At 43.8% G+C, this 27335-nt stretch overlaps 1 protein-coding gene across 20 annotated transcripts in view; it reads left to right on the top strand.

Annotated features, from left to right (window-relative positions):
* Positions 1 to 27335, top strand: part of KALRN (kalirin RhoGEF kinase) — a 687608-nt gene that overhangs the window by 212137 nt on the left and 448136 nt on the right. For all 20 annotated transcript variants that reach the window (XM_054551360.2, XM_054551365.2, XM_054551362.2 and 17 more), the window contains exons 4-5: positions 18865 to 19057; positions 23089 to 23601. In XM_054551360.2, coding sequence (XP_054407335.2) covers positions 18865 to 19057; positions 23089 to 23601 — 706 coding nt within the window. The remainder of the gene's footprint in view (positions 1 to 18864; positions 19058 to 23088; positions 23602 to 27335) is intronic.

The raw sequence follows: 27335 nt of genomic DNA, 5'->3' as shown, positions 1-27335 counted from the left end.
TATTGTGGTTTTGATTTGCATTTCACTGATGATTAGTGATGCTGAGTATTTTTTTCATGCACCTGTTGGCCATTTTGTATATCTTCTTTTGAGAAATGTCTATTCGGATCTTTTGCCCATGTTTTAATCAGATTACTTATTTTATGAACCTTTTTTTAAAGCTGGTGGGACAACTCACCAAATTTATTTCCAAATTTATCAATTTATACTCCCAGTATGACTTGCAATATTTGTCTTTCTGTGCCTGGCTTATTTCACTTAACATAATGTCCTTCAGTTCCATCCATGGTCATGCAAATGACAAGATCTCATTCTTTTTATTGGCTGACTAGTATTCCTTTACGATTTCCTTTCTTTTGGCCATATACCTAGACATGGGATCGCTGGATCATATGGTAGTTTTATTTTTACTTTTTGAGAAACCTCCATACTGTTTCCTAATGAGATTTCCTATTCTTTGCATTTCCCTAAATTTTTTTGCTCACCATTGCCCAGGCACCATTGTGCAAACATTCTTATCACTGTCATCAATGACCCTAACTTAGGGCCATATATTGTGTACCTAAACCTTATCCTGACTTTGGAATGACTAAAGAGATTGGTCACAGGGCCTGCTCTGTGGGGTCTCCCAGGCAAGGATTCCTTTTACTTTCCTAAACTAATATGGCCCCTTAACAGGGAGCACACATTAAAGTTAGGATCTGATATGAAATCTAAAAAGGGCTTGCTTGTTTTTTTTGCCCTTGGTGATTCTTTAGTTTTGCCTCTGGGTGTGTTTCAGCTCCTTGGCTGGTTGTGTAGTCAGTTCTGGCATGGCTTAAAGTGGTTAACCTCTTTTGTGTTTATCGGAACTGGTGTCCTTATCTGCCTTTTATGGAGAAAGGCCTTTCTGGACAGCAATCTTGAATGAGCCTGGAAAGCCTAGGTGTGGTCATTTAATTTCTCTTTTAGGCTACTGTAGTCTATGGCTTACCAAGAGCAGGCTGATCAGGAAGCTGAAGTGTCTGGTGTCACCTTGATTAGGTCAACTTCAATGTCATGTGAAATAAGATCCAATGCATTCAGGTGTTTCTGGAGTTTGTGGTAGGTAATCAGGATGAGTTAAATTTAGCTGGGATTCATTTGGCTGGAATATTGAAAATAAGAGAGTTCCCTGAATATAGATGCTGGAGAGACAGCCTAGCATTGGGGGAAAAGGATGTGTTTCTTCAGTTACTGGGATCCAGATTTGGGGCTGTTTCTCTTTCCCCCATTACATATCATTTTCACTGTGTTTTCTATTTCTCTCTTTACTTATCATTGGTTAAGTCTGATTATGTGCCCTTCACTGATGTTTGGGATTGAGTATGTTTTCAGGCATATATTTGATACGGACGCTGTATGTTACTACACTTCAGTTGTAGAGACTGCCTTTATTGTACACTCTTCTGGCAGTTTAGGTGTGCTGCCACCAAGTGGTAGAGTACCTGAGCTCAGCTGCCCAAGAAGACATAGGTGGGTTTTGTCAGAGGCTCCAATGGTTCTATTCTGGTTCTCTCCTCATTAAATCTGGGATTTTCCAAGCTTTACTGTTTAACATTTTATTGAAACACTGAAATTTAAGCAACCAATAAGCAAGGATTACTCTTCTTCAACTACAAGTGAGTTTGATACAATATTTCTCAAAGAACTGTAGTAAATGACAGATAAAATAATGTTTGTGAAAATGTTTCACCTGCTATGTAATAATTGCCAGTTGAAACTGGGAATTTTGTAATAATGCTATTTTGGGGATATAAATAGTGTGGTGTTTCTATAATAATTCTTTTTAAAATAAAATCAAATTAAAAAAAAAAAAACAACTAAAACACTAACAAAAACATTCCTGTTGGTTTTGCCTTCATCTTTGGTAGATCTGAAGTTGCAGTGCCCCAAGCGAACTTCTCTCTTGGAGCTCCCACTGTCCCCCTGACCTTTTTCATCAGCCACAAACATTGAAGATAAAACATTGAAGATAATTTGTCTTTTCAGACCTTCCTTTCCAGACAATATTTTCTTTCTCTCAACATGGAAGATGAGTACAAGAAAAACAACACTATCTAGGGTTTTTGTTGCAGAGAATTTAACTTGGGTGTAGGCACTCATCAGTTGCAGAAGATTTCTGTACCAGTTTGCCTCTGTCACTTGTATTGAAAAAAAAAGTCTCCCCCTCGCCTTCTCCACCCCATCTCATGTTTTCTTAGATTGCTTTAGAAAAAAAGATTTATTCAGAATTTCGTTCTCAAAAGTCCAGCATTACCTAAACAAAACAAGTGATTTGAACAGCATTTAAAGATTTTTGAATCTAGAAAACTCATATAATGGGGGTGAGTCCCATCCCTTCTATGAGATCTGAGTGTCCTGAGAGAAACCACACAGCTTTCTCTCTGATAGGTGGTGAACCTCTTGCAGGTTGGAATGGTTGGTTTTGTTTCTTGCCCCTGAGGATGTGAAGCACCACCTTGCAAACTGGCTGAATTCAATTAGACTGGAGGCTCCCCAAGGAAAAAGGAGAGGGCTTCACCCTGCCATACTCCTTAGGGCGAATGCCAGGATCTCTATTTCAGACATGAAGTACCTGAGGCCAGACTGAGGTTTCCTTCAGGAGGTTCTCTTTCCTCTGTCCGGGGCTGTGACCACAGGGGGTGCCCAGGCCAGAGATGGGTGGACTGGTACTGTGGCAGAGAGGGGGGCAGAGCCTTCTGCCAGGGGACGGAGCATGGAGGTACCTGCGAGGGAACTAGCGGTGGACTCAGTCTCACCAAGGAGGTATATTCGTGTTTCTAAATTAAGCAAGTATGACAGCCAGCCCCATTTCTCCTGGAGTTTAGATGGGAGCATTTTGTCAGCCATGGTGACTCAGCAAGGACGAATGTTTTTCGGATAATTTACTGACGTAATTTAAGCATGTGTCCTGATGGCCCTGGCCCCTCTTTCCTTTTCTCTCAGAGCCTCCTTCCTCTCTGCATTCCCCATTTGTTCTAGGTCAAGTGAGGACCAGCCTTGGTTTTGAGAGCTACTAAAAAAACTCTAAAATCAGTACATTTTTCTCCCTTGCATCTCCCAGACTGTTCTGTCCGGAGCTGGAATTTTATCTGTTTCCATCGCTAGTAATGCATGTGCCAGGTTTTGGCCTGGTGCCTGAGACAAAGTCTGAACTTTGTCCTGTGATACACTCCACCCTGGTTCCCTACACAGGAAGAGAATGTCCTGGATCTCCAGACCATAAGCTGTTTTCCTTTGCAGGAAATTCAGGCTTCACCCTCATTGACTGAAGAGACTCCCTGTTTTGGACTTGGAGGAAGGCAAGACCATTCCTCACCCTCTTGTAGCTCTGACTATGAAGGAGTGCTCCATTGGGAAGATTGCACATTGGTACAGATTTAATTCTGTGGATACACAGGACAATTGTTTAGTTCTTAGATACACACCAACTCAGAGGGAATGGTCACATGATCTTTTGGCTGAATTTGCAGATTAACGGGGTGGGGAATGGGGGAGGGACCCAGTTCTTTCCTTCAGGAGGTTTGTGGTCTGGTTAAGGTTTCAGGATCCACAGGAAAAGACAAAAACTGAAAGCTTCCAAGGCAGCAGCCACACAAGCATGTCAAAATGGACGTAATCAGACATAATTTACTGGTGGTAAAAATCTGACCTGGATTGTAAAGGAAATAGATGAATTGGAATTCTGGAGCTTAAAGGCAGGAAGAAGCTGTAGAGGTCTGCCAGGCCAACTCTTTCTTTTAAAAAGAGTAGAATGCTGTCTAGAGGGGTCCAGTCATGGGCCCAGGGTCCTCCAGCTGGCTAGGTTACCAGTCCTGAGCTTGCTGCAATCATACATACACTGCCCCCTAACACAGACCCTGCCTGTGGGACAGCAGGGTCCCCAGAGCAGCATGCACAGGATAAGGGCCTCTATGAAGTCATATGTGGAGGGATTCTTTCACCCTATGTGTGAGCTTCCTGAGCTTCTGAGCTAGTTATGCATGGGGGCAGCCTAGTTTATTCTGATTTGGAGCAAAGACCTGGAGCCCTTGGTCCTCCCTGTTCCATTTTAAGATCCAAACATGCATGCCTCCACCTCCCACAGGGCTCCCCTAACTCCAGCTCTTTGACCTCCCTTGTAATTCCCCATATAAACCATGGGGATCTCATCAGTCCCCTCTGCCAGGGCAACCCTGGCTGGGTGTCAGAGGGAAGGCAGGCTAGCTAGTGGGTAACAGCCGCCTGCCCTGCAGGAAATAGAGCTCCTGCACTGGTTGGTAACACCCAGTGGGCATGGCCTGGGGGGGTGGCTTTGTGTGGGGTGTTGCATTGTGTGTTGGTGGGGATGGTTGTGCATGTGTCTGTGTGCTGCAGGCAAAAAGCACTGGGCTTTCAAGAATGTGACTGCTACTTAAGGAGAAAGAGGAGGAGGGAGGGAGAGGAGGTGTGTGCAAGCCACAGCAAGGGCTGTTTCCTGGAGGAAACATGTGGTTTATTAATGAGGATTCCACCTGGCTTGCCAGGAAACCAGAGCCCAGCTGGAGAGTGTGTGGGTGTTCCTGTGAGAGGGCAGGGAGAGGTGGGGGTGTGGCAAGAGAATGAGTGGTGATGGCATGGTAGTAGGCCAAGCCTAGGAGAGTTGCTGCTCTGTCTCCTGGCCAGGTCGGGGGCAGCACCTGAGTGGGAGGCAGCCCATGGCTGCACTGTTGCCATTTCTCTTGAGTCCGCTCAGCTCTGTTCTCTTGCTCCACGTTTTAGAAAGGCTCCCTGTGTCTTACAGTGGGGTGGCTGAGGCACTGTGCTTAGACAGGTCACAGTCTTTGTTGCTCACAGATATATGTGCTATGATCATAATGATATATTTTTAAAGTTAAAAGATGAATTGTTTTTCATATAGCCTGACTATGGGGGAGTGGGGAGCGGGGAAGAAGGAGAGGGTAGAGAAGGCCAGAGGAGAGTACCTTGGGGTTTGTCTGAGGAGGGCTGCGGAAAATGGGAGGGCTATGTGGGTTTTGGTTTCCAGTTCTTTCTTTCCCTGTAGTGCTTTGGTTTCCATTTCATTTCTGCTGCATGTTCTGAATGGCCCAGAAGGAAGGGATGAACAGCTCTGTGAGGGAGGGTGGGAAATAGGGCAGGAAGCTGCTGTCCTGAAATGGATGTCAGTTTCCATCCCACTCCCATCTGAACCCACCCCTTTGCCACCTTCTCTCCCTAGCCAGCTAGACCAGACTCTAGGAGCAATGGTTCTTGTGCTTTCACAGTTTTCATGTCTTCTCTTGGCTAAGAGTAGCTCCTTCCAAACAAATGCTGTGTTCCCAAGCCATTCTGATTCAGAAAGTGGGTCTCTTCCTTTGGTGAACAGAAGTTGTGTTTCAGAGTCCGTAAGGCTGTGAAATGACCTTACTGATCGACAAACCCATCAGGGTTTATGCAGCTGCCTCATGCTGGTCCCTCCAAGGTGTACATCCTTTGGAAGACTGTGTGCATTTGCCTGATCCTGCTGTCACCCCCGCCATTCCTGGAGCTCTCTTTGGGAGCTCCCTTCAGCTGTGGCATGCTCTTTTGACTGTTTGCAGCATGGCATGGCAAGTCTTTGCTTTTTTTTTTTCTTTTCTTTTTTTGAGACAGGGTCTGGCTCTGTTGCCCAGACTGGAGTGCAGTAGTGCAATCTGGCTTACTGCCACCTCCACCTTCTGGGCTCAAGCTATCCTCCCACCTCAGCTTCCCTAGTAGCTGGGACTACAGGCATGCGCCACCTTGCCCGGCTACTTTTGGTATTTTTTTGTAGAGACACGGTTCCAACATCTTGCCCAGGCTGGTCTCGAACTCCTGAGCTCAAGCAATTCGCCTGTCTCAGCCTTCCAAAGTGCTGGGATTACAGGCATGAGCCACTGTCTTTGTTCTTTTTGAGAAGACCTGATTTTTAGAATATTTTGTTTAAAGGCAGCATTGAAGATAAGTTGGGATGTGGATGCAGAGATCCCGCTGAGTGATTTTAGGCCTCTGGACCTGTCACTTTATGGCTATACCTGGGAATGTTGGATGTGCCCTTGGGACCTGAGTCTGTGCTATTGAATACTTTACCACACTCTGCCTGGAAGAGAAAAAGAGAAACCGCCACATCCCTGTTCCAGGCATTTGCAATGAGAGGTCTTTTTGTTTTTGTTTTGTTTTTTAATAGTATTATTTGTGTAGAATTAGGTAGCAGACTTTAAAAAGGTGGAAACTGTCAACCTTTCTCATTTGGTCTCCAGTTAGGGTTTCCCTGGTACTCTGATGGGCAAGAGTTGGGTTTGCTTCTGGCACACTTGAGGGTGAGGAACTGACAAGGAGTAGTTCCTAGACCTAGAAATAGGCAAACAAATCTCTACAGCTTTACCTTCAGTGGTACTTAACCATGGCTGCACATTAGAATCACCAGGGGGAACTTTTAAAAATGATTGAGTCCAACCCCAGACCAATTAATCAGAATCTCCTCACTTTATAGACCTGGAATAAGGCAGTTGACAATCAGATGCCTGGTCCAAATGGCTAAGATATCCAGCCGACTGTGTGACCTAAAGCAAGTCACTTCCCACCTCTGAAACTTGCTACCCTCGGTTCTAACAGTAGGAGCTAGCAAGAATAAGCATGAATGTTTCCTCAAGATCAAGTGTTCTATGCATCTATGAGGCAAGATAGCATGGTAGTTTTATGTACAGATACTGAGTCAAACCACTTTATAGAGGAGGACTTGAAACTTAGATTTAGGGTAAGATACTGCCTTTGCACCACCCCACTGCCCCACCAGCCCTGGCATCACAAATCAGATGTGCAGAGGCAAAAGATGTGTTGTTAAATGGGTAGAAAAGACACTAACTCTTTGGAATAATAACTGGGGAAAGAGGCCAGAGGGTGACTTCCAGTACAAACAACAACAAAAACCTCTGGATGAATTAATGTAGATCCTGAGGAGGTCTTTTGGCAGCTGGATTACAGCTTGACAGAAAGACAGCTGGTGGAGAACAGTCACCCATGACCCAGCAGAGAGAGCGCATGACCAGCCCACGGAGCCCCACCACCTCTCTCCTGCCTTCTGGATACCCAGCCATCCAGGAGGCCTCCCCATTTTAAAGGACCAGTTTGAGAATGGTCTGTGGGAGCAAACATTCATTCAAAACCCATTCCTAGAGAGTGGCTCATTCTCTGTAAGACACTATCTCCTCTAATATTCTTTTTACTACTTCTGATTATACCAATTAGAGAACTTAAAGCAGGTGCTAATGTGTCTTTAACACTTTTCTTTAACACCTGCTGATTTCTGGTGTTTCAGAAAGTAGGTGTGGCTTGGGGCAATCAGCAGAAGTACAGAGGCAGTTAGAATAGCCCTGAGGAGCAGAAAGCAGCTTAACACAGATCAAGTAACGGGCAAAAGTTTGAACAAAGTCTAGATCCCACAGCCAGAGACTCTCCACATGTCTGAATGGCTTGAGAATTCTGGCACAAATGGGTCAGGAGAATCGTTTTCTCTACAGAACTCCAGGAACCTTTCTTTCTCCTCAAATTCGGAAGAACTCAGTTTATGTAATGATTTAGGGTAGACATGGGTGCAGCACAGTTCTGGGAGAAAGTGTGAAGTGGATACTTACTTGGGGCTACTTTTTCTTCCTCCCTTTTCTGGTTTCTGTCTGCCTATGGTGAATGGTCTGCAGGTACTAAACGCTGCCCAGGCATCATGGATAAGACTCCTCCCATAAAACCTAAAGTATAATAATAATAATAATAATAATAAAAGAAAAAAAAATAAAAAAATAAAAAAAGAAAAAAAAAAAAAAAGAAAAAAAAAAAAGACTCCTCCCGATCATTCCTCCAAGTCATCCTGCACTGTCAGCCCTGTGGGACCAAAGCTGTGCTATGGCAGGGCCAGTGCCACCCTCATTAAGTGAGGAACTCTTCGCTTGCCTTGTCCTTCTTCTCTGTCAGCCGCCAGTGACCAGGCTAGCTCTCTACCTGTGTTCAGTTTGTCACCTTCCCTGGACATCCTAGTGAATAGGTCTTATTTGAAGGTTAATTGTGCTCCAACACAGCCCAAGCAGTAGGGATTCCTGGTCCTCACACTAGGATTCTGACATCTTCACACTGCTGATACCCTGAAACACACACCCAGGCCAATGGAGCCGGCCCCCAGCAACACACACTAAGGAGGTAAGCAGAAATCTTCATCCCCCTGGCTGGTCCACTGGAGTGGTGCTTGTTATGGGTCTCTGCTTCCCCACCTGCCATCAGAATGGATCAATGTGATCTTTATTCCAGCAGCTGTTTTAAGTGGGAATCTGCCAGACATTCATAGAAATGGGGTAGATCTCAGGTGGCATCACATGAGTGGGGGCAAACAGGGTCAGGCCATTTCTCTGCTGCCAGAGCACAGTGGAAACCATGAGGAGGATGGTCCTTATTCCCGAGTTAGGGGTTTTAGTACTCACACAGGATACCCTGGGCCTCCAAGCCAGATTATTTGATGTTTGCTTCTTCAAGGGAGGATTTTTCTTCCTGTCATTTCCAGAGTTCTCATGGTTTTATAAAAGACCTGGAGTAAGGCAGTTGACAACTAGATGCCTGGCCCAAATGGCTAAGATATCCAGCAGACTGTGTGACCTAAAGCAAGTCACGTCCCACCTCTGAAACTTGCTACCCTCAGTTCTAACGGGAGGAGCTAGCAAGAAGAAGCATGAATGTTTCTTCAAGATGAAGTGTTCTATGAATCTATGAAGCAAAAAAAAAAAAAAAAAAATGGTAGTTTTATGCACAAATACTGGAGTCAAACAAACCAAGATTCAAATCCTGATTTTACCCTTTCCTGGTGACTGTAAGCAACTTCTCTGAGCCTCAGTTTTCTTAACAATAGGGCAGGATAATAAATAGCAGCTACTTATGAGTTTCATCTGAGGAATTAATAAGATAATGTATATAAATGTTAATATAGAGCCTCATGTGTTCAGTAAGTTAGCTTTTACCACTAATATATGAATATGTCTCATTTTTAACAAAAAAAGCTGCCCCAAATTTCAGTAGTTTGGTTCTCATTGTATATGTCTATTCAGCTGGAAGATTTGAGGTCCTCACGATTTAGAGGGCTAGCCAAGATGTAGCTGCTGGTCTCCTGCTTCCTTACCGAAGTTCATGATTTCCGCTTCCTCCCTGGCTGCAGTGGAGGAGCAGCCAGCGTCCAGGCTCTTTGACTCCTCAGGGCCTTTGCACAGGCTGTTCCCTCTGTCTGAAGTATTTTTTTTTTTTTTTTTTTGAGACAGAGTTTTGTTCTTGTTACCCAGGCTGGAATGCAATGGTGCCATCTCGGCTCACTGCAACCTCCGCCTCCCGGGTTCAAGCGATTCTCCTGCCTCAGCCTCCTGAGTAGCTGGGATTACAGGCTCCTGCCACCACACCCAGCTAATTTTGTATTTTTAGTAGAGACAGGTTTCACCATGTTGGCCAGGCTGGTCTTGAACTCCTGACCTCAAGTGATCTGCTCGCCTCAGCCTCACCAAGTGCTGGGATTACAGGCATGATCCACTGTGCCCAGCCTCTAGTATTTTTTTAGTGTTCCCTTAAATTATTTCTTGTAGTTTCAGTCTTTGCTCCTCATGTGGGCTGTCCTAAGAAGTTCTTAAGACTTATCATAACTTGCATTTATTCTCTTTATCTAGCATTGTCTTGTGTCCACCTCTCCTTCTAGAATGAAACTTTCATGTTTCTGCCTTGTCCACATTTCTATATCCCTGGTGCCTAGTACTGGGCCAGCCACAAAGTAAATGCTCAATAAATGTATGTTGCATGAATAAATTGATGAACTAATAGATAATATGGTGCATTTATATGACGCTGTATTATTTGTGAAGCACCTTCATAATGAGGTTCTCCTTTTGAAGCCATATGAATCTCTGTAAGGCTCTAGAAATGGGTGAACCAGAGCCTGGCTGTAGATACCCCACAATAGCCATGACAGTTGCCATGTGGGAAAGCACAGGGTCATGGCAATGCATAGGAAGAGCCCCTTATCCCAGTGTGGATGGAGCAGGGTGGGGAGGGAATGTATCTGTAAGAGAACACTTCTTGGAAGAAGAGGCTTGTGAGGCTTGTGAATGTAAAAATGTGAGTAAAAATTATCCAGGCAAAGATGGGGTTGGCTTGGGCAAGCACAAAGGCATAGAGGCATGAGAGGGCAAATTGAATATAAAATTGAAACTAATAAATGCATTAAGAGAGGCATGGATAATATGTTGTCTGTTTTAGCGAGGAGGAGATTGCTCTGACAGAGGAAGATCTGGCAATAAGGTAGAAGAAAGATCAGGAAAGAACAGAAGGTAGCATTTGAATTCAACCCTGTGGTCAGATGATAATGGGCGGTATGCAAGGTGGTTCACTCATGTGGCCAGGAGAGAATCCAGAGAGACATTCTGGGATTTGCTCAGGCAGGAACCTGGAAAGAAGTCCAGGAAGAAGAGATTGGAAGACAAGATGTAAGAAGGTGGCATTTGTCTCCCTAAGGCCAGACTGTAACGTAGGGCAAAGCTTGGCCTGGGGTTGTCATTGACAGGTGCTCAGCCCTGCTGTCTGGGTCCAGAGAGACCTGTGGCTTGAGGCACTGGTACCCTAATTGCCCCCTGCCCCTCAAGTGGAGGTAATTGAGTCTCCTAAAGTGTGAAACAGAGCTGGGATAATAGTAGCAACTAAGACAGAGAAGGCAAATCCAAAGGCCAACAAACTGGTTGTGTAAGTTTGTAAATGAGCGGGGAGTGGCTTGAAGACTGGTTTTTAAGCCTTCTCCAAAGACCTGTAAAAACTTTACAAACAACAACTGTGCCTAATAAAACCACTTTGGAGGATTGGCTTCAATAGTGGGCTGCTAAATTGTGATCTCTGCTAGGCTACCATGAGTGAAAATGATCAGTTTTGACACACCTATTCATTCATTCCTCACACACCTACCCACCCACAGAGGCCCTCTACACCTGGATCCATCAGACCTGGAGCCAGCCCAGTGGGTCAGGAGATGACTCTGTGGGCATCAGGTGTGGGCAGGGCCTAACATGCACCTAGAGAGACACCCAGGCCTTGCCCAGAAGTTTGAGATGTGGCTGCCAGGTCAGGTGTACAAGAAGCAGAAACCTCGCAGTGATTTCATGGCAACTTAGAGAGGGGAGCCAGGGAAAGCAAATCTTCAGTAGGTGTCTGAGCACATGCAACAATACTGGGGAGGGAAACTGCCAAGCTCTTTAGGGAAAGCCTCATTAGGCTAAGAGGAGGAGCTCAGTCTTTGCAAAAAGAACCAGACATTTACTCCAATGGCAGAAATCCTTCCAAGCCTATTCTTGCAATAAATGACTCCACTGGAGAGAGCCTGAGGCCATGGAGAGAGAAACTAACATTTTCAACAGGCTTCTGTATGGTGTAGCTGTTGTTCACCTTGCAGATGTTGTTCTGACTTATTTCATTGTTACTCTATCTGATATATTTGTGTTACCTACTATTTATTAAATGCATATCATAATATCTGATTTAGACAAAGTGAGTTTTTATCATTAAACTCTCAAAACCCACACCTAAGAGTGCCTAACTGTTGTCCTTGGATCACTATGGGGAGAATCCTGAGCTTTATCCCAGACCAACATTCATCAGAATATCTGGAAGGCTTCCCGCAAATCAGCATTTTTAAACAAGTGTTCTAGGTGATAAAGAAAGTCACTAAAGTTTGAGAAGCATTGGCATAAAGTGGTGAAAGTGCTTTTCTGAGATAGCACAGGCTTACTAAGTGAAAACAGCCCCAGTGACATTTAATGAACAAAAGAGTAAATGGTACAAGAAACAGCTGATCAATCATCCAGTCATTTGGTATACATTTATGACTTCTGGGCCTAAGAGCCCTGGAGAGTCTAAGAAACAGAACACAGCTCAGTTTGAAGGGACTGTAATTTATCACAAAGGGTGAGAACCTGGCCAAGGGGGCCTCAGGGGACCCGTGGCCCAGATGGGAAACTATGGGGCAGGGTGGGTACAGGGGAGGCAGGGCAGTGGCTGCCTTCTCCCTCTCAAGTAGCAGGTGTGGGAACAGGAAGGGGGTCGCCCACTGTTCTTTCGCCTCCTGAGGGGATTTAAAAGTCTGCTTTGAAAAATATTTTTAAATAAAAAATAAGGATATAAAAGTCTGCTGTTCCAAACTTCACCCTCCTATGCCCCCGTCCTCACCATACACAATGCAAACTTCTGCCCTTGAAAGTTTTATTTGGGCTAATAAATATCTTTTAAAAGGTAAATCACCTAAAGGGAAAAAGCAGGCTACCTGTTAGTTATGTCCCACTGTAAACGGTTCTGCTCAAACTGCTGTCATTTGAGCACAGTGAATGAGAGAACAGGTCTGGGAGTGTTGTGCCTTGGGGAAGAGGGCAGGCTGGGGAGCAGCTGCACGAGTTGGTTGGCCAGAGAGCACCATGCAGACTCTGGCGACTGCTGGGGTCGGGGAGACAGAGCCAGGGGGTGGAAGTGCACCACAAGCAGCCTCTGATGTCTGTGGCACTTCCTGCTAATCATTACAGAGATTAACCAGGAAGACTGCTTCCTTGCTCCAGCATTTATTCTGGCCCCAGCACCCCACTGAAATTTCCCTGACTCAAGGGACCATGGCCTCTTAGTTGCTAAGCACAATAGTTCTGCTCTCAGTGAATGACCAGTCTCTGCAGCATTTGACACCGTGGTTCCTCCTCGCAATCCTCTCCTCCCTTATTTCTTTGACGTCATTCCTCTCCTGGTTCTCTCTAACCTCTCTTCATTTTTTCCTCAGGGTCATCTACTTCCTTCTCCCACCTCTTAAACACTGATATTCCTGTCAATTGTATTCTTGACTCAGAAGATGGTTCTTTTCCTCTTCCTGGATTTTGTTGGGGGATCTCACCCACTTGTGTGCACATCAGCTACCACCCATTCGGGGATCTATTCATTCAGCAAATGTTCTTGAACACCTACTATGTGCCAGGCACTGTGTGACTGCTGAATAAAAATTTCCACACCAGGTTTCTCTTTTAACTTCCAGACCATATATCAAATTGCCTTCAGAATTTCATATATGTATGAAATATACAATCGACCCTCTAAATCTGCTGGTTTCACATTGGCAGATTCAACCAACCAAAGTTTGAGACCTGCTGATTCAGAGAGGTGGCTGTACATATTTTCCATCAAGGAGGGTTGAGTGGATGGATGTGGAACCCACAGATATGGAGGGCCAACTGTATACAATTTATATTTACATTATTATTCATAACACTGTAATAAAAATAACTGTCTTAGACTATGTTTAATATGACAGGGATTTGGATACAAGTGATTTATTAAGGGTCTGCTATTCAGGAAAAACTTGTAAGAGACTGAAAGAAGCAGAGTTAGGAAAGGGGAAAAACCAACTAAGGATATGTGAAGACTTCAGGTGAAGTCTAGCTGGAGCCTTCTGGGGAGACTGGGGAAGTGGTGAAAATACATCACACTTCAGAGTTACTCTGCAATGAGGTAAAGGAACTAGGCTCTGACACACCTGTACCAGACAGGCACTTGCCAGCCCTGGTGTGGGGGTATAACTGCCCAGGTTTCTCTTGGAGAAGCATAGGCATCAGCTAAAGCAAGTATTCAGAGATGGTTACAGGCATCAGCTGATAGCTCCAACACTCTTGGAACTGGAGAACAAGCATAGTGGTTAGTAAAGGGACCCTGGGTGGACACCAGTGACATCTCCTATGGCAGCTTAGACTTACATAGAACAGTCTGTGTATGGCACCATCCTAAGTGATTTATGTCTATTAGGCTTTAAGACAACCCTGTAATTGTTATTCACATTTTACATTGTGGGAACTGAGGCACAGAGGGGTTCCACAATAAGTAAATGATGGGGCCAGGATTCAGGCCTAGGAAGCTGGTTCTAGTTTTCATACCCTTAACTGCTGCCTCCCCTTCCTCGTTTGCACCAGGCACTGTAGTAGGCACTGAACATTCAACAGTGAAATGAATAAAAACTTCCTGCCCTTACTGAGGTTACTTTCCAGTGAGGGAAGATGGACAGTAAATAAGTAAAACATATTATCCAGATGGTAATAAGTGCTAAGGAGAAAAATAAAGAGAAGGGGTATAAAGAGTGCCGGGTGTCAGTTACAGGTTTAAATAGGGTGGTCCATGGAAGACTTCCTTGAAGAGTCATTTTAGCAAGGACCCTTCTTCTACTCTTACACACTCCTTTGGGCTGATCCTAGTTTACCCTCCTTCTGCACAGTTGGAGGGTAATCTGTCCGAATCACCTGATCATGTTCCTTCTCTGAATCTTACCCTTCAGTAGTTCCTAATTGCCTTTAGGACAAATCCACTGCTCCTGCCTTGGCATATGAGGTGCATTCTGATTTGAAGCCTACATCCACTCCAGTCTTGTCTCTTGCAAGGCCTGATTCTAACATTGTGGTACCTAGGGCAAGAGTACAAATGGAAACTCACATACCCTTTGTCTGAATATTTAAAATTAATGTAGCAAGCTAATAAACTGTTAAATAAAACATGTTCTGTCCTTCTACCTTGACAAATACATCTTCACAGCAACCTAGGAGGCCAAATTTAAATTTAGATTTGTTGGACTCCTTTGAGCTCCCAGGCCCAAGTGTGGCAGCACAGTAGACCAGCCTCCACTCATGCTCTGCCTGCCTTCTCTCTCCACTCCCCAGCTCAGCCCTACATGGCAGGGGGACCTCATGCATTCAAGTGAACACCCCAGCTCACACATTTATATTCTAGCCACATCCTTGCAAATAGCAGCCCTTTGTCACCCCTCAGGCCAAGGGGTACACATAATGGTGGTGTTACTTGCCCTTGGGAATTGGACCCTGGAAAGAGATACCCATGGGCCCAGGAAGTAGGCTAAGGGCCCTTTGGGCAGAGAGTGTTAGGGTTTCAGATACTAGGAGCTTGTCTTAGAAGGGGAAGAGGGATGTGCAGCACAGACTACGTGGGTGAGTCATCTTGGCTCCTGGGGTGGAGCGGGGGTGGTGTGCAAAAATAGGGACAGAGCCCAGAATGGGACTCTCCAAGGCACTCAGAGCTGCACTCTCTTGCATTCAAAGGCCTGAACCAGAGTTAATCACTTGAACTTTCTCAATATGCCTTGCTCTTTTGCTTCTCTGACTTTGTGGTTTTTCACAGACTCCAGAAAGGGAGATCATTCTCTTAGACTCCTTGCCCTAATTTACCCCGTCTCCTCTGAGTCCCCTAACTTAATCCCCTCATCTCTGACCCCCAACTCCTGTCCCCAAAAAAAACACCCACACATAGTGTCAGTGTGGTGGGTTATAGTATGATATAGTAACCTGAGCTTGGGTTTTCTTTTTTTTTTTTTTTTTTTTTTTGTATTTTTGAGTAGAGACGGAGTTTCACCACATTGGCCAGGCTGGTCTCGAATTTCTGACCTCAAGTGATCTGCCCGCCTCAGCCTCCCAAAGTGCTGGGATTATACGCGTGAGCCAGCCTGAGCTTAGGTTTTCAAGTCAACAGTCCTGGTTTTGAATTTTTGCTTAGCCACTTACTAGTTATGTGATCTTAGGCAAATTTTATGCCTCAATTGCATCTTCTGTCACAGGAGATAACCATACCTAGTTTATGAAGTTATTGTTAGGATATAATGAAATGATGTATGGCAAATACTGAACTATAGCCCCAGCATAGAATGAGCACACAATGAAATAGTTGTTTCCCCTTTCCCAGGTATGCCCCTTACTTGAAACCAAACACACAAAGCACTTTGGAAGATTAGCCTGTTTTCACAGAAAGATGCCAATTAGATTAGGTCACAGCACTCAGCTCCTGGGCCTCTTTCTCCATCTCCTGAGTCTCTTTCTCCATCTCCTGAGTTATTGAGAACCTCCTACAGAATATTAGGACCTAATTTCTGCTCTTAGTTGTCAGAAATGATTAGTTAACAGGGCATAGCCTGCTACTGACCACCAGCTTTGAATGCTGGGATTGTTGACCTCCAGCTCTTGGTAGCAACACAGAATATTTGTTGTTAGGGACAAAGAATTCTCAGGTCAGCATAATTACGGCAACAGAGATGGAGTCTGAGGAGCAGGGAAATAAGGAAGACAATCATCTCTAAGGAAAGGCAAGACCCACAGTTAATGTTGCTAAACCTGACATAGGTGGGCATGCAACAAATATAAGTTAAGCTAAACTAAATGATGCTCAGTGAGAAAACCCCTAAATCCCAACAGAAAGCCACTAATCCCTAATAGAAAGATGGACAAAAGAGCTGATCAGGTAATTCACAGAAGAAATAATTACAGGCGAAAAAGCAATAACTAGTAATCAAAGAAATGCAAATTTAAATGTAATATAATATATTTTTTAATAAAACGGGCAAAGATTTTAAAAATTCAATGACAAGTGCTGGTGAGGATACAGTAAGGGGGTGGTACTGTCATACACTGCTGGTGGACAGGTAAGTTGACATACCTTTCTGTAAAGCAATCATGAGAATGACCAAATAAGTTATGGTATAGGCATAAGGTGGACTATCACTAAATGCAACAGATTGGAAGAAATTTTAGACATGAGAAAAAACTATGTTACAGTGAAAAGTAGAACAGTATATGATATGAAAACTATATGCACAGAAAAGGTGGAAAGGAAACAGGCCTGAGTGTTATAAAGTCCTACCATTAGCATCTCTTGCATGGATCTTTGACTACTTCAACTTTTGTGTAATTATCAGGTGTTTCTCTTATAATGGGAAAGAAATCCTGTAATTTGGAGAAAAAGTCACATTGCTTTAAGACAAGAAGATAGAGAAAATTATTTATGGAAAGCTTCGGCCACTCATTGTTTCAATAAGTGTCAGGGAAGACGAGGCAACTCCTTTCCTTTGGGATGCAGGATTTGGGGAGAATACTCATCCTTTCTCTCATGCTGGAGAGAGTTGCCTCTCCTGGGGAATTTTCTGTGTACCAGGGAGGCCTAAGTAAGCTGCCTTGTGCTTGAGACACTCACACAGTCAAGAGCTGTGGTCTCTTAATGAGGCTGTAACAATCTCATCACTGGTTGAAATTTGAGAATAAAGCCCCCCAAAAAGGTTTTTATTTCTTTTTGTGACCTGAATCCTTCTGTGGCCTTACTGCCAGCAGCTGTAAGCAACTGATATGCGGTAGGCACATATGGGGGTCAGGTAACATACATAATGGTTTAAACAAGTGCAGTCTGGGAAATGGGAAATTAAGTGAAAGACCCTAAGGAAATACTATGCTGGTATTTATATTTTAAAATGTGAAGTAACCAATGTCTATTTTGAATTATAAAATAAACGGATTGGCCTTAAAAAAATAAGAGAAGGAAAGACCCCTAACTACCCAAACATAGACTTTCTTCCAAACTGAGATGTTATAACTATTCTGACCTTCGTTTTTTTTCTTCCTGTTCTCAGGAGTTATAGTCAAAGTTCAAGTGTTTAAATAAACTTTGCTACTAAGTTATGTAGCAACATCTTGATTTATTTAGCCTGCTTATGTCTTGGTTTTCAAGATGGTCACTGTCACTTCATCTTGCCTTAATTTCAAGAGTCACTCCTCCCCCATCGTCCCTTAACATCCTGATACGTGCATTTCACACTGTGACTCTTACAATGGAAATACATGAAAACAAGTGGTCTGCATTTTCCGTTCCAGTCAGTTCCACTCTTGGCTCTCTCTGAGTGATCAGCATGACTCAGCGACCTGATTTTTTAAGCTGACATACATTTTAAACCACAAAGCTGGGCATGGTGGCGCAAGCCTGTAGTCACAGCTACCTGGAAGGCTGAGGCAGGGGGATCATTTGAAGCCAGGAGTTTTGAGACTATAGTGCACTGTGATTGTGCCTGAGAATAGCCACTGCACTCCAGCCAGTGCACATAGCGAGACCCTGACTCTTTAAAAAAAAAAAAGGAAAAAGAAATAATAATAAACTACAAGTAATACATCTTTAATACAATGGTGGTAAATACATATTATTCATACTTTGTGTACCATCTCTCTTCAACTGGCAGAATCAACCTAGAGCCTTTTTTTGAAAAAGTATTCCTTGGCCCAGTTTGGGCTTAGTGGTAAGATGTACCAGTGCCTGTCACTGATGTGGGCAAAGGGCAGAACAACAACCCTGTCAAGGACTTTCCATCTCAGGTTTAAGAGGCAACAGGGTCTCTGTCTTTAGAGAACTGGAATTTCAATGGGGAAAACATGATTCATTTTAGGAACAAGAAAGGGAGACAAAAATTAAAATAAAAATCAAATACAATTGTGAATATCCAAATTGTAAACATCCCAACAAGTACAGTTGACTACAGGTTGGGTAGCTCCTATCCAAAATGCTTGGAACCAGAAGTGTTTTGGACTTCGGATTTTTTTTTTTTTTTTTTTTTTTGGAATGTTTGCATTCTACTTGCCAGGTGAGTATCCCTAATCCGAAAATCCAAACTCCGAAATGCTGCAACAATCATTTCCTTTGAGCATCATGTTGACCCTCTTAAAGTTTCAAGTTTTGGAGCACTTCAGATTTTGGATTTTCAGATTAGGGATACTCAACCTGTATAAGGAAGGCCAAGTTATTTGCCAAGTGCTGGGAGAAGGCAGAATGCCAGGACCATTGGTCAGATGTACAAAGGGTTTTCTGAGGCAGTACAGTTTGAGTTGAGTTTGAAGGTGGCCAAGAGACCTGGCGTGAAGTTGAAAGAGTGATTCTGGTCAAGGGGAGTGCAGGTTTCCGGGTGTTTTTGACTGTGTACTCCAAAGTCTCAGCTACCCAGAGTGACCATACCAACCTCTGACCTCCCCACAGTGAGGACGTGTGCAAACGTGGCTTCACTGTCATCATCGACATGCGGGGCTCCAAGTGGGACCTCATCAAGCCCCTCCTCAAAACGCTGCAGGAAGCCTTTCCAGCTGAGATCCATGTGGCCCTCATCATTAAACCCGACAACTTCTGGCAGAAACAGAAGACCAACTTTGGCAGCTCCAAATTCATCTTTGAGGTGAGCCAGATTTCTCTCTCTTAGCATCTTCTTTCCCTTCCCCTTCTGCCATCCACACATTTCGTACGTCCTCTTCTCCATCTACCATACAGTATGTGACACCTCAAGGGCTGAGATTTCAGGATTCCCTGGCCACCATGGCCTTACCAGTTAGAGTATGGGGAGGAACAAGAGGCTCACGAGATTGTCCCAAATATACACCTTCATTAGACAGTCTTATTTACTGTCGGTGGTTGTGTAACTGGGACAACTGTTTCTGGAGGCAGCTTTGCAATTTGTAACAAAAACCTTAGGAAGAGTTTATGTCCATTGATGTAGCAGTTCTTTTTTTATTGCTGTATCATAGTTGTACATATTTTTGGGTACATGTGACATTTTGATGCCTATATACAATATGTAATGATCAAATCAGAGTAAATGGGATATCCATCACCTCAAACATTTATCATTTCTTTGTGCTAGAAACATTACAGTTCTTCTAGCTTTTGAAATATACCATAAATGATTATTAACTATAATTCCTCTACTGTGTTATTGAATACTAGAACTTATTTCTTCTATTTAACTGTATTTCTGTATCTAGTAACTAATTTAGGAAAATATTCTTTTTTTTTTTTTGAGATAGAGTCTCACTCTGTTACCCAGGCTGGAGTGCAGTGATGATCTCGGCTCACTGCAACCTCTGCCTCCTGGGTTCAAGTGATTCTCCTACCTCAGCCTCCTGAGCAGCTGGGACTACAGGCACCTGCCACCATGCCTGGCTAATTTTTGTATTTTTAGTAGAGATAGGGTTTCATCCTGTTGGCCTGGCTGGTCTGGAACTCCTTACCTCAGGTGATCTGCCCACCTCAGCCTCCCAAGATGCTGGGATTACAGGCATGAGCCACTGTGCCCAGCCTAATTTAAGAAAATATTCTTAATATGAAATCTCAACAAATAAGAAGGTAAAAAGCCAGGTAAAATTGCAAGCAAGAAATGTCTATAAGAATGTTCATCACAGCTCATATGTTCCTATACAATAGTATATATACACGTGTGCACAAGTATTTATACATATATAGTGCATATACACACACATATATAGGTTGTATCCTTACTAGCCATGACTGTTGGTGACATTAATCCACAAATACTGGCTGGGCATGGTGATTCACGCCTGTACTGTAATCCCAGCACTTTGGGAGGCTGAGGAGGGTGGATCAATTGAGGTCAGGAGTTCAAGACCAGCCTGGCCAACATGGTGAAACCCTGTCTCTACTAAAAATACAAAATTAGCTGGGCGTGGTGGCATGTGCCTGTAATCCAAGCTACTCAAGAGGCTGAGGCAGGAGAATCACTTGAACCCGGGAGGCGGAGGTTGCAGTGAGCTGAGATTGCACTATTGCATTCCAGCCTGGGTGACAGAGCGAAACTCCTCAAAAAACAAAACAAAACAAACAAACAAAAAAACAAAACAAACAACCCAAATACTATGAAGCCAGGAAAAGCCATATTTAGAAAAAATAGTATTAAAATATTTATTGTTTAGTAAAATGCAGGTGATAAAACAATATGGACAGTATAATCTGAGATTTGTTTTTAAAGTGTATGTATGGAGAAGAAAACTGAGATTGAAGGTGTTAGTGATGATTTATTCTAGGTGACTGGATAATGGATGGTTTTTATTTACTTCATATGTTTTTATTTTTTTCAAGGATGACGTATTACTTTCATAATCAAGGAAAACATGTTTTTAAACTAAATTTTCTGAAGGGTATATGTTTCCCCTGAGAATTTTTAATGACAATACATCAGATTAAATCAATGATTTATGTATCTGTGTTCCAGCCAAATTTAAACCGTTCCCTTCCTCAGAATTCTAGTCCTCATCTGCAAGGGGATGAACTTTTAAATGTGTGTATGTTGAAAACACAGAGCTGCTTTTAATCTTTCAGCAGCTTCCCATTCCAGACTTTTGTGCCCTGGGGGCCAGGAGCGCCTGTGTGTGGTGTCAAATAGGCTGTGATTTGAGCACAGGGACCTGACACTTGATGCAGGCGATTCTCACTCTGTGTAAACAATACAAGAAATTTGGCTTGGTATAAAAACAGTGACCTATTATAGTCTCCTAGCACCCCTCCAGAACACTAGGAGTCCTGTAGGGAAATGCTTTCTATATTTTGGCTTGTTTATACAGAGGTGGTGACAACAAGCCTATAGATGTATAAGCTGAAGAGACTGAAAAGAATCTTTTCAGTAAGTCTTGATACTTCTGCTTCAGCATTGCTGGCCTGCATGTCCCATCTCTCTGTACCTCTTTCACTCTAAGTTGAGCAAGCTTGTCTCTGCCTCCTAAATAAGAGGATAGGAGAGATAGCTGGGGGCTTCCCAATCAAAGGAATATTTATAAGGCAGTATGTTAAAAACAATGAATTTAATACTTAGTGCAGACTGGGGTGACAAGTGATACAGAGATGAGAGTATAAGCTTGTTCAACAATAGATACTTATACATAATTGGTAAGTATAATGATGGAGGACTTCCCAGAAGTGGTAAACTTTGAGCCAAATTTGAAGGAGAAAGTATTTTGGAATAGGGTTTCTCAAGTTTAATGCACACAAATCTCCTGGGGATTTTGAAAATGCAGATTCTGCCTCAGTAGGTCTGGGGTAAGGCCTAAGATTCTGCATTTCTAACAAGCTCCCATGTGATGCCAGTACTGCTGGTCTGAGAGCTATGCTTTGAGTAGCAAGGATGGAGATTAGCAGGAGTTTGCAACTCTACTTGCACATTAGAATCATCTGAGGGACTCTTAAACCTACTCATGTCCAAGCTCCCATTTAGCCAATTAAATCAGAATTTCTAGGGATGAGGTTTGAGCATTGGTATTTTTGCACACTCTCCAAAGGATTCTAATGAGCAGTCAAGTTTGACAACCATTGTTCCAGACCAGCCCTCCTGCCTACGGCAACTCCTTCCTTCCTCTTAGGAGAAGGGTGGAAAGAGAAGGAACAAAGAGGGGATGCTCAGAGAGTAGCAAGACACAGAGAGATAAATTGCTTTTCAGGTTTTGAGTAACGATGCAGCCTTCAGATCATCAGAGTGAGCATTAACAGGGATTGAGCATGTAGTACGTGCTATGCACCCTATGTGCTTTACACACATTGATATATTTAATCTCTGCAAGCCCCCTGAGGAAGGAATTATTATCTCCATTACACAGAGGAGGAGACTGAGGCTCTGAGACCTTAATAGCTTGCCCTGGGTCACACAGTTAATAAGCGTAGGGGTGGGACCCAAACACAGATATTAATTTGCTAGCCTCTCATTCTTCATGAGAAAGAAGAGAAGGCTAAAGCCCTATAGGAAAAAAAGATGTTTACTAATAAACTAAAGTGGTTGCCTGCATCATCATTTGCTGGAGACACTTTGCTTCCTGGAGACAAACATTCTCCAGTCTGCTCTCCAGGAGCTTGTAGGGGCCTCACAGAGAAAACCAAGGGCCCAGACTCCCCTGTTGCCCATCCCTAATTCTGTTCACCATACCACAGAAGAGCTAAAAGGGAGAGCCTTGGAAAAGATAAGACTGTGAAATCTTTGCAGCCAAAGCACTGGCCCATGTTGCTTAATCCAACTATGATGATACCCTGGGTCCACAGGCCTTGGTTTTAAAGCTGTAGAAAACTGTCCCCCGGAAACTAGGTCAGTTTTTCTTCCAGCTTCTGCTTCTAGCCTCTGAAGCCCTTTTGAAGTGAACTGGGGTCAGGAGGAGGGAAAATGAGGAGAGGAGGGACACAAAAGCAGTTCTTCTGGGGTGGTAAATGGCGGGCAGTTGGAGAGGCTTGCTAAAGCAGTCAGCAGTCTGTAGAAACTGCTGATCCTGGCTGATCTGTGACTCCTGACCGGTGAGTCCCACGGCCTCCACTCACCCTTTCCGAGGCAGGCTGTGGTCATTATTATGTGGACTTATCTTGTCCTTTCCCTCATCCTATTTCTGCCCTGTTCTTCCCCCAACATCACTGAATATCCTTGTCTGTGTCTGCCCCTTACAGACAAGCATGGTATCTGTGGAGGGCCTCACAAAGCTGGTGGACCCCTCCCAGCTGACAGAGGAGTTTGACGGCTCCCTGGACTACAACCATGAGGAGTGGATCGAACTGCGGCTCTCCCTGGAGGAGTTCTTCAACAGCGCCGTGCACCTGCTCTCGCGCCTCGAGGACCTCCAGGAGATGCTAGCCCGGAAAGAGTTTCCTGTGGATGTGGAGGGCTCTCGGCGGCTCATTGATGAGCACACACAGCTCAAGAAAAAGGTGCTGAAGGCCCCTGTGGAGGAGCTGGACCGCGAGGGGCAGCGGCTGCTGCAGTGCATCCGCTGCAGCGATGGCTTCTCAGGACGCAACTGCATCCCGGGCAGTGCTGACTTCCAGAGCCTGGTGCCCAAGATCACCAGTCTCCTGGACAAGCTGCACTCCACCCGGCAGCACCTGCACCAGATGTGGCACGTGCGCAAGCTCAAGCTGGACCAGTGCTTTCAGCTGCGGCTCTTCGAGCAGGATGCTGAGAAGGTAGGAAGGGAACAGGCCAAACCTGAGCCAGGATGGGGGTGAGGGAGCAGAGGTTGCTCATCCAACTTTCTGATTAATGATAGTACTTTCCTGGAAAGCTTTAAAATAGTGTGCCTACTAGTTTTAGCTAATGTAATTTTTTTTAAGCTCACCCTTATATAGTATGTATTATGTGCCCAGTATTGTTGTAAGCACTGTGTGTAAATTTACTCATTTTAATCCTTTCAAGAGTCCTAAGAGGTAGATGTACTATTATAATCACATTTTACAGATGAAGAAACTGAGATGTTAAAGAATTCACCAAGCTGGGAAGCGCAGTCTGGCTCCAGGGTCCCTGCTTTTACCTACTGTTAGAAGCTGCCCCGAGTGCCTGCAATGAGTGGCTCAAGCCAGCTAAGGAACAAAAACAGTACTGTTAACAGCCACTATAATATTAATTAGTGATTATGGCCCTGCAATGTATTTTACCGTTGACAAACCACTTTCACACAGTCTTATTTAATCTGCATAATCCTTTGATCCTTACGGGTTGAGTGGTGGCATCTCTCTTGACATGCAGGGAAACGGATGTTCTTTGATCTTGGGTCTACAGTGACAGAGCTGACATCTGAATCCAGCGTTTTTCTGTTTCCAAGTCCAGGGCTCTTCCTGCCATACCCACTTGTTTCCAGAGGTTTCTCTTCAGCTGCTAAGCACTTTCTTGAGTAAGACACCATTTTTTCCAGCAGTGAATTTTCAAAGCTTTCCCCTTATCAGGGGAAAGTAAGATAAGAGAATGTAAAAAAGGAAAATTGCATATAGTACCTCTTTGCTGAGGATACAAAGGTATCTTTCCTAGATTCTCTTTAAGCTAAAGAGAAGAAAGAAGAGTTTACTATTATATGTGCTTTAAGAAGAATAAAATAGGCTCTCCTCCTGTCAGTTTTCTGGATATAACATATTTAAATGGACAATACTGTTCTCAGGGATGCCATGACATCTCTCAGTAACCTGTGAATTTTACAATGTCTGATATCATGGTTTTCTGTCTTTTAAGAGCTCATATTGAAAAATGTCTCTAGGTATTTTTAAATGATGAAATTGAGATCTTAAACTCTCTGTATAAGTGTGATCCCAATTTATGTACTAAATATAACTGCAAGAAAATTTACCAGAATGTTAATAGTTTTGCTTCCTTGGGGCAGGCTTATGGTTGATTTTAATTTCTCTGTATAATTTTATAATGTTTTCTAATTTTTTATAACATATAGTAAAAGAAAATTAGTATATGCAGTTTTTTTAATGCATATCACTTTTTATAGCATATCCCTTTTTATATACCTTTTGAATATGACTTAAGCAAGTTTTGGGAACTTCTGACCTTTCTTGGGGCTCTTTGCCCAGTGTCCTGGAAGCCTGGGTCTGACCCTGGCCTGACCTGCCCTGAGAAGGGCAGCTTAGACCTCAGAATTCCTGCATTGCTCTCCGAGTGATTAGATGCCAAGGCAGGAACCAGCTGTTCTGTGAAGCCAGAATCAGGTACTTTGGCTCTGTTGCCAGTTTCGTTTTCTTTGATTTTTTTTTTTTTTTGAGACGGAGTCTTGCTCTGTCACCCAGGCTGAAGTGCAGTGGCACCATCTCGGCTCACTGCAAGCTCCGCCTCCCGGGTTCATGCCATTCTCCTGCCTCAGCCTCCTTAGTAGCTGGGATTACAGGTGCCCATCACCACGCCCGGCTAATTTTTTGTATTTTTTTAGTAGAGACGGGGTTTCAACCATGTTAGCCAGGATGGTCTCGATCTCCTGACCTCTTGATCCGCTCACCTTGGCCTCCCAAAGTGCTGGATTACAGGCGTGAGCCACCGCACCCGGCTCTGTTGCCAGTTTTGGAATGATCTGGAACATCTTTTTTTTCTTGAGGCCTGTTTTGCTCTGGGGCAGGGAATCTGCTTTGCAGCCTGGCCTGGGTGCCTGTTTCAGTGAGCAAGGGACAGAAAGGGAGGTGGGAGACTTAGGTCTGCCTAGGTATGTTTTAGAGTTTGGGGCACTTCATGGTATCCCTGAGGCTTAAGGACATGGGAAGCCTGCATAGGGCACAGATAGTGCCTGTCTGAAAAACCAAGTAAACAGCATACCATAGCTCCAGAAGTTCCCAGGTCAAGGAGGCTGCCCTTCTAGGGCCTGCCAAGTTCCATTCAACAGGGCAGTAATTGCTGTTACACATATATGCTCTCAATCCATGTTCATAAGAATTGTATAGTATATGATAATTACTATTTTACAATTGAAGAAACGGAAACTCAGAGAGGTGAAGTGGCTGGCCCGAGGTCATACTGTTGGTTAGCCAGGGCCAGTGTTTTAATCTGTCTCCAAAGCCATCCAAGCTCTTATCCAATAATAACCCTGCTGTCCCTCTGCTCCCAGAGCTTGCCTCCTGCTACCACTGAACACCACCTGTTAGCCCCTAGGTCTCCTGGCGCATGCCTTGATGGTCCTAGAGAAAAATCTCAAATCCCACATTTTAATGCTCATTCCACAGCAGGGGCTCTTTCTGTGCCATGGACTCTTTTGGTCTGGTGAAGCATATGGACCGCTTATCAGAATAATATTTGTAAAGGTACAAAAAATATACATAGGCTTGGAAAGCAATTACTTAAACACGGTTATTTGCAGGAACCGAAAACCAAATACCACATGTTCTCACTTGTAAGTGGGAGGTAATCATTGGATACTCATGGACTTAAAGATGGCAACATAGAAACTGGGGACTACTAGAGGCAGTAAGGAGAGAGGGGGCTAAGGGTTGAAAAACTAACTATTGGGTACTATACCCAGTAACTGGGTAATAGGATTATACCCAGGTAATAAACCTGCGTATGTATCCCTTGAATCTAAATTAAACATTGAAAATAAAATAAAATGTTATATTTTAAAAATAGCAGCACTATATATATTTTTAATTAACATGCTAATAAGATCTACTTGAAGTCTAATAACTACCATAATCCTGAAGTAGTGGTGAATATAAATAAATGATGTTTCAGGACAACAACCCTGATGTGATATGAAAATGTGTGTGTTTCTATTGGAGTCAAAGACACAAACTAATGCAGTTTGTTGACTGTGTTCATAATGGAAGAGAATGCTATATTTCAGTTAGAGGTTAGTGCAAATAAAGATGTGATTTTTTTCCCTATCCAAGTATATGATCCCTGAATTATATCCATGAACCCAAGGTTTAGAATGCCTGTTGTGTGAGGTGCTCATACCTTAAAAAGGAGTGTGGGGGAGTGGGCAAATGTGCACGTGTGTATGTTCATGCATGTGCATGTGAGTAGAGGGGTGGGGAGAGAGGGAGAGAATATTCAAAACAAGGGAGCAAAAAGAAGGATGGGATGAGGGCAGCCCAGGAATATTTTGAGGTTGAGTCAGTGGTGAAAATGCCACTCAAGCTTGACCCAGCTGCCACTGAAAATGTGCTGAGTGCTGGACAGGGCAGAAAAACAGTCCTTTTAAGTTGCTTTAAGATTAATTTAAAATATCTGTGCAGAGCTAAGTACCTCAGCCTTTGACTTATTTGGTGGCTTTGGAAGGGGGTGAAGAGGGTGATGGTTTGAAATAAGGGCTGTGAGTGTGGATTCACATCTAAACAAGGGCTTGAGGAAGTAGTTACTGCCTGAGCCAAGTCTTAGTCTCCCTTCTGGTGGGAGGCTGGTTGGCGGAGGCCTCTAATTCCAGATCTGGGAAGCTCTTGGC

The sequence above is a fragment of the Pongo abelii genome, chromosome 2 (assembly GCF_028885655.2).
Source record: "Pongo abelii isolate AG06213 chromosome 2, NHGRI_mPonAbe1-v2.0_pri, whole genome shotgun sequence".
NCBI classification, from domain to species: domain Eukaryota; kingdom Metazoa; phylum Chordata; class Mammalia; order Primates; family Hominidae; genus Pongo; species Pongo abelii.
This window is presented reverse-complemented; position numbering and strand designations above follow the sequence as displayed.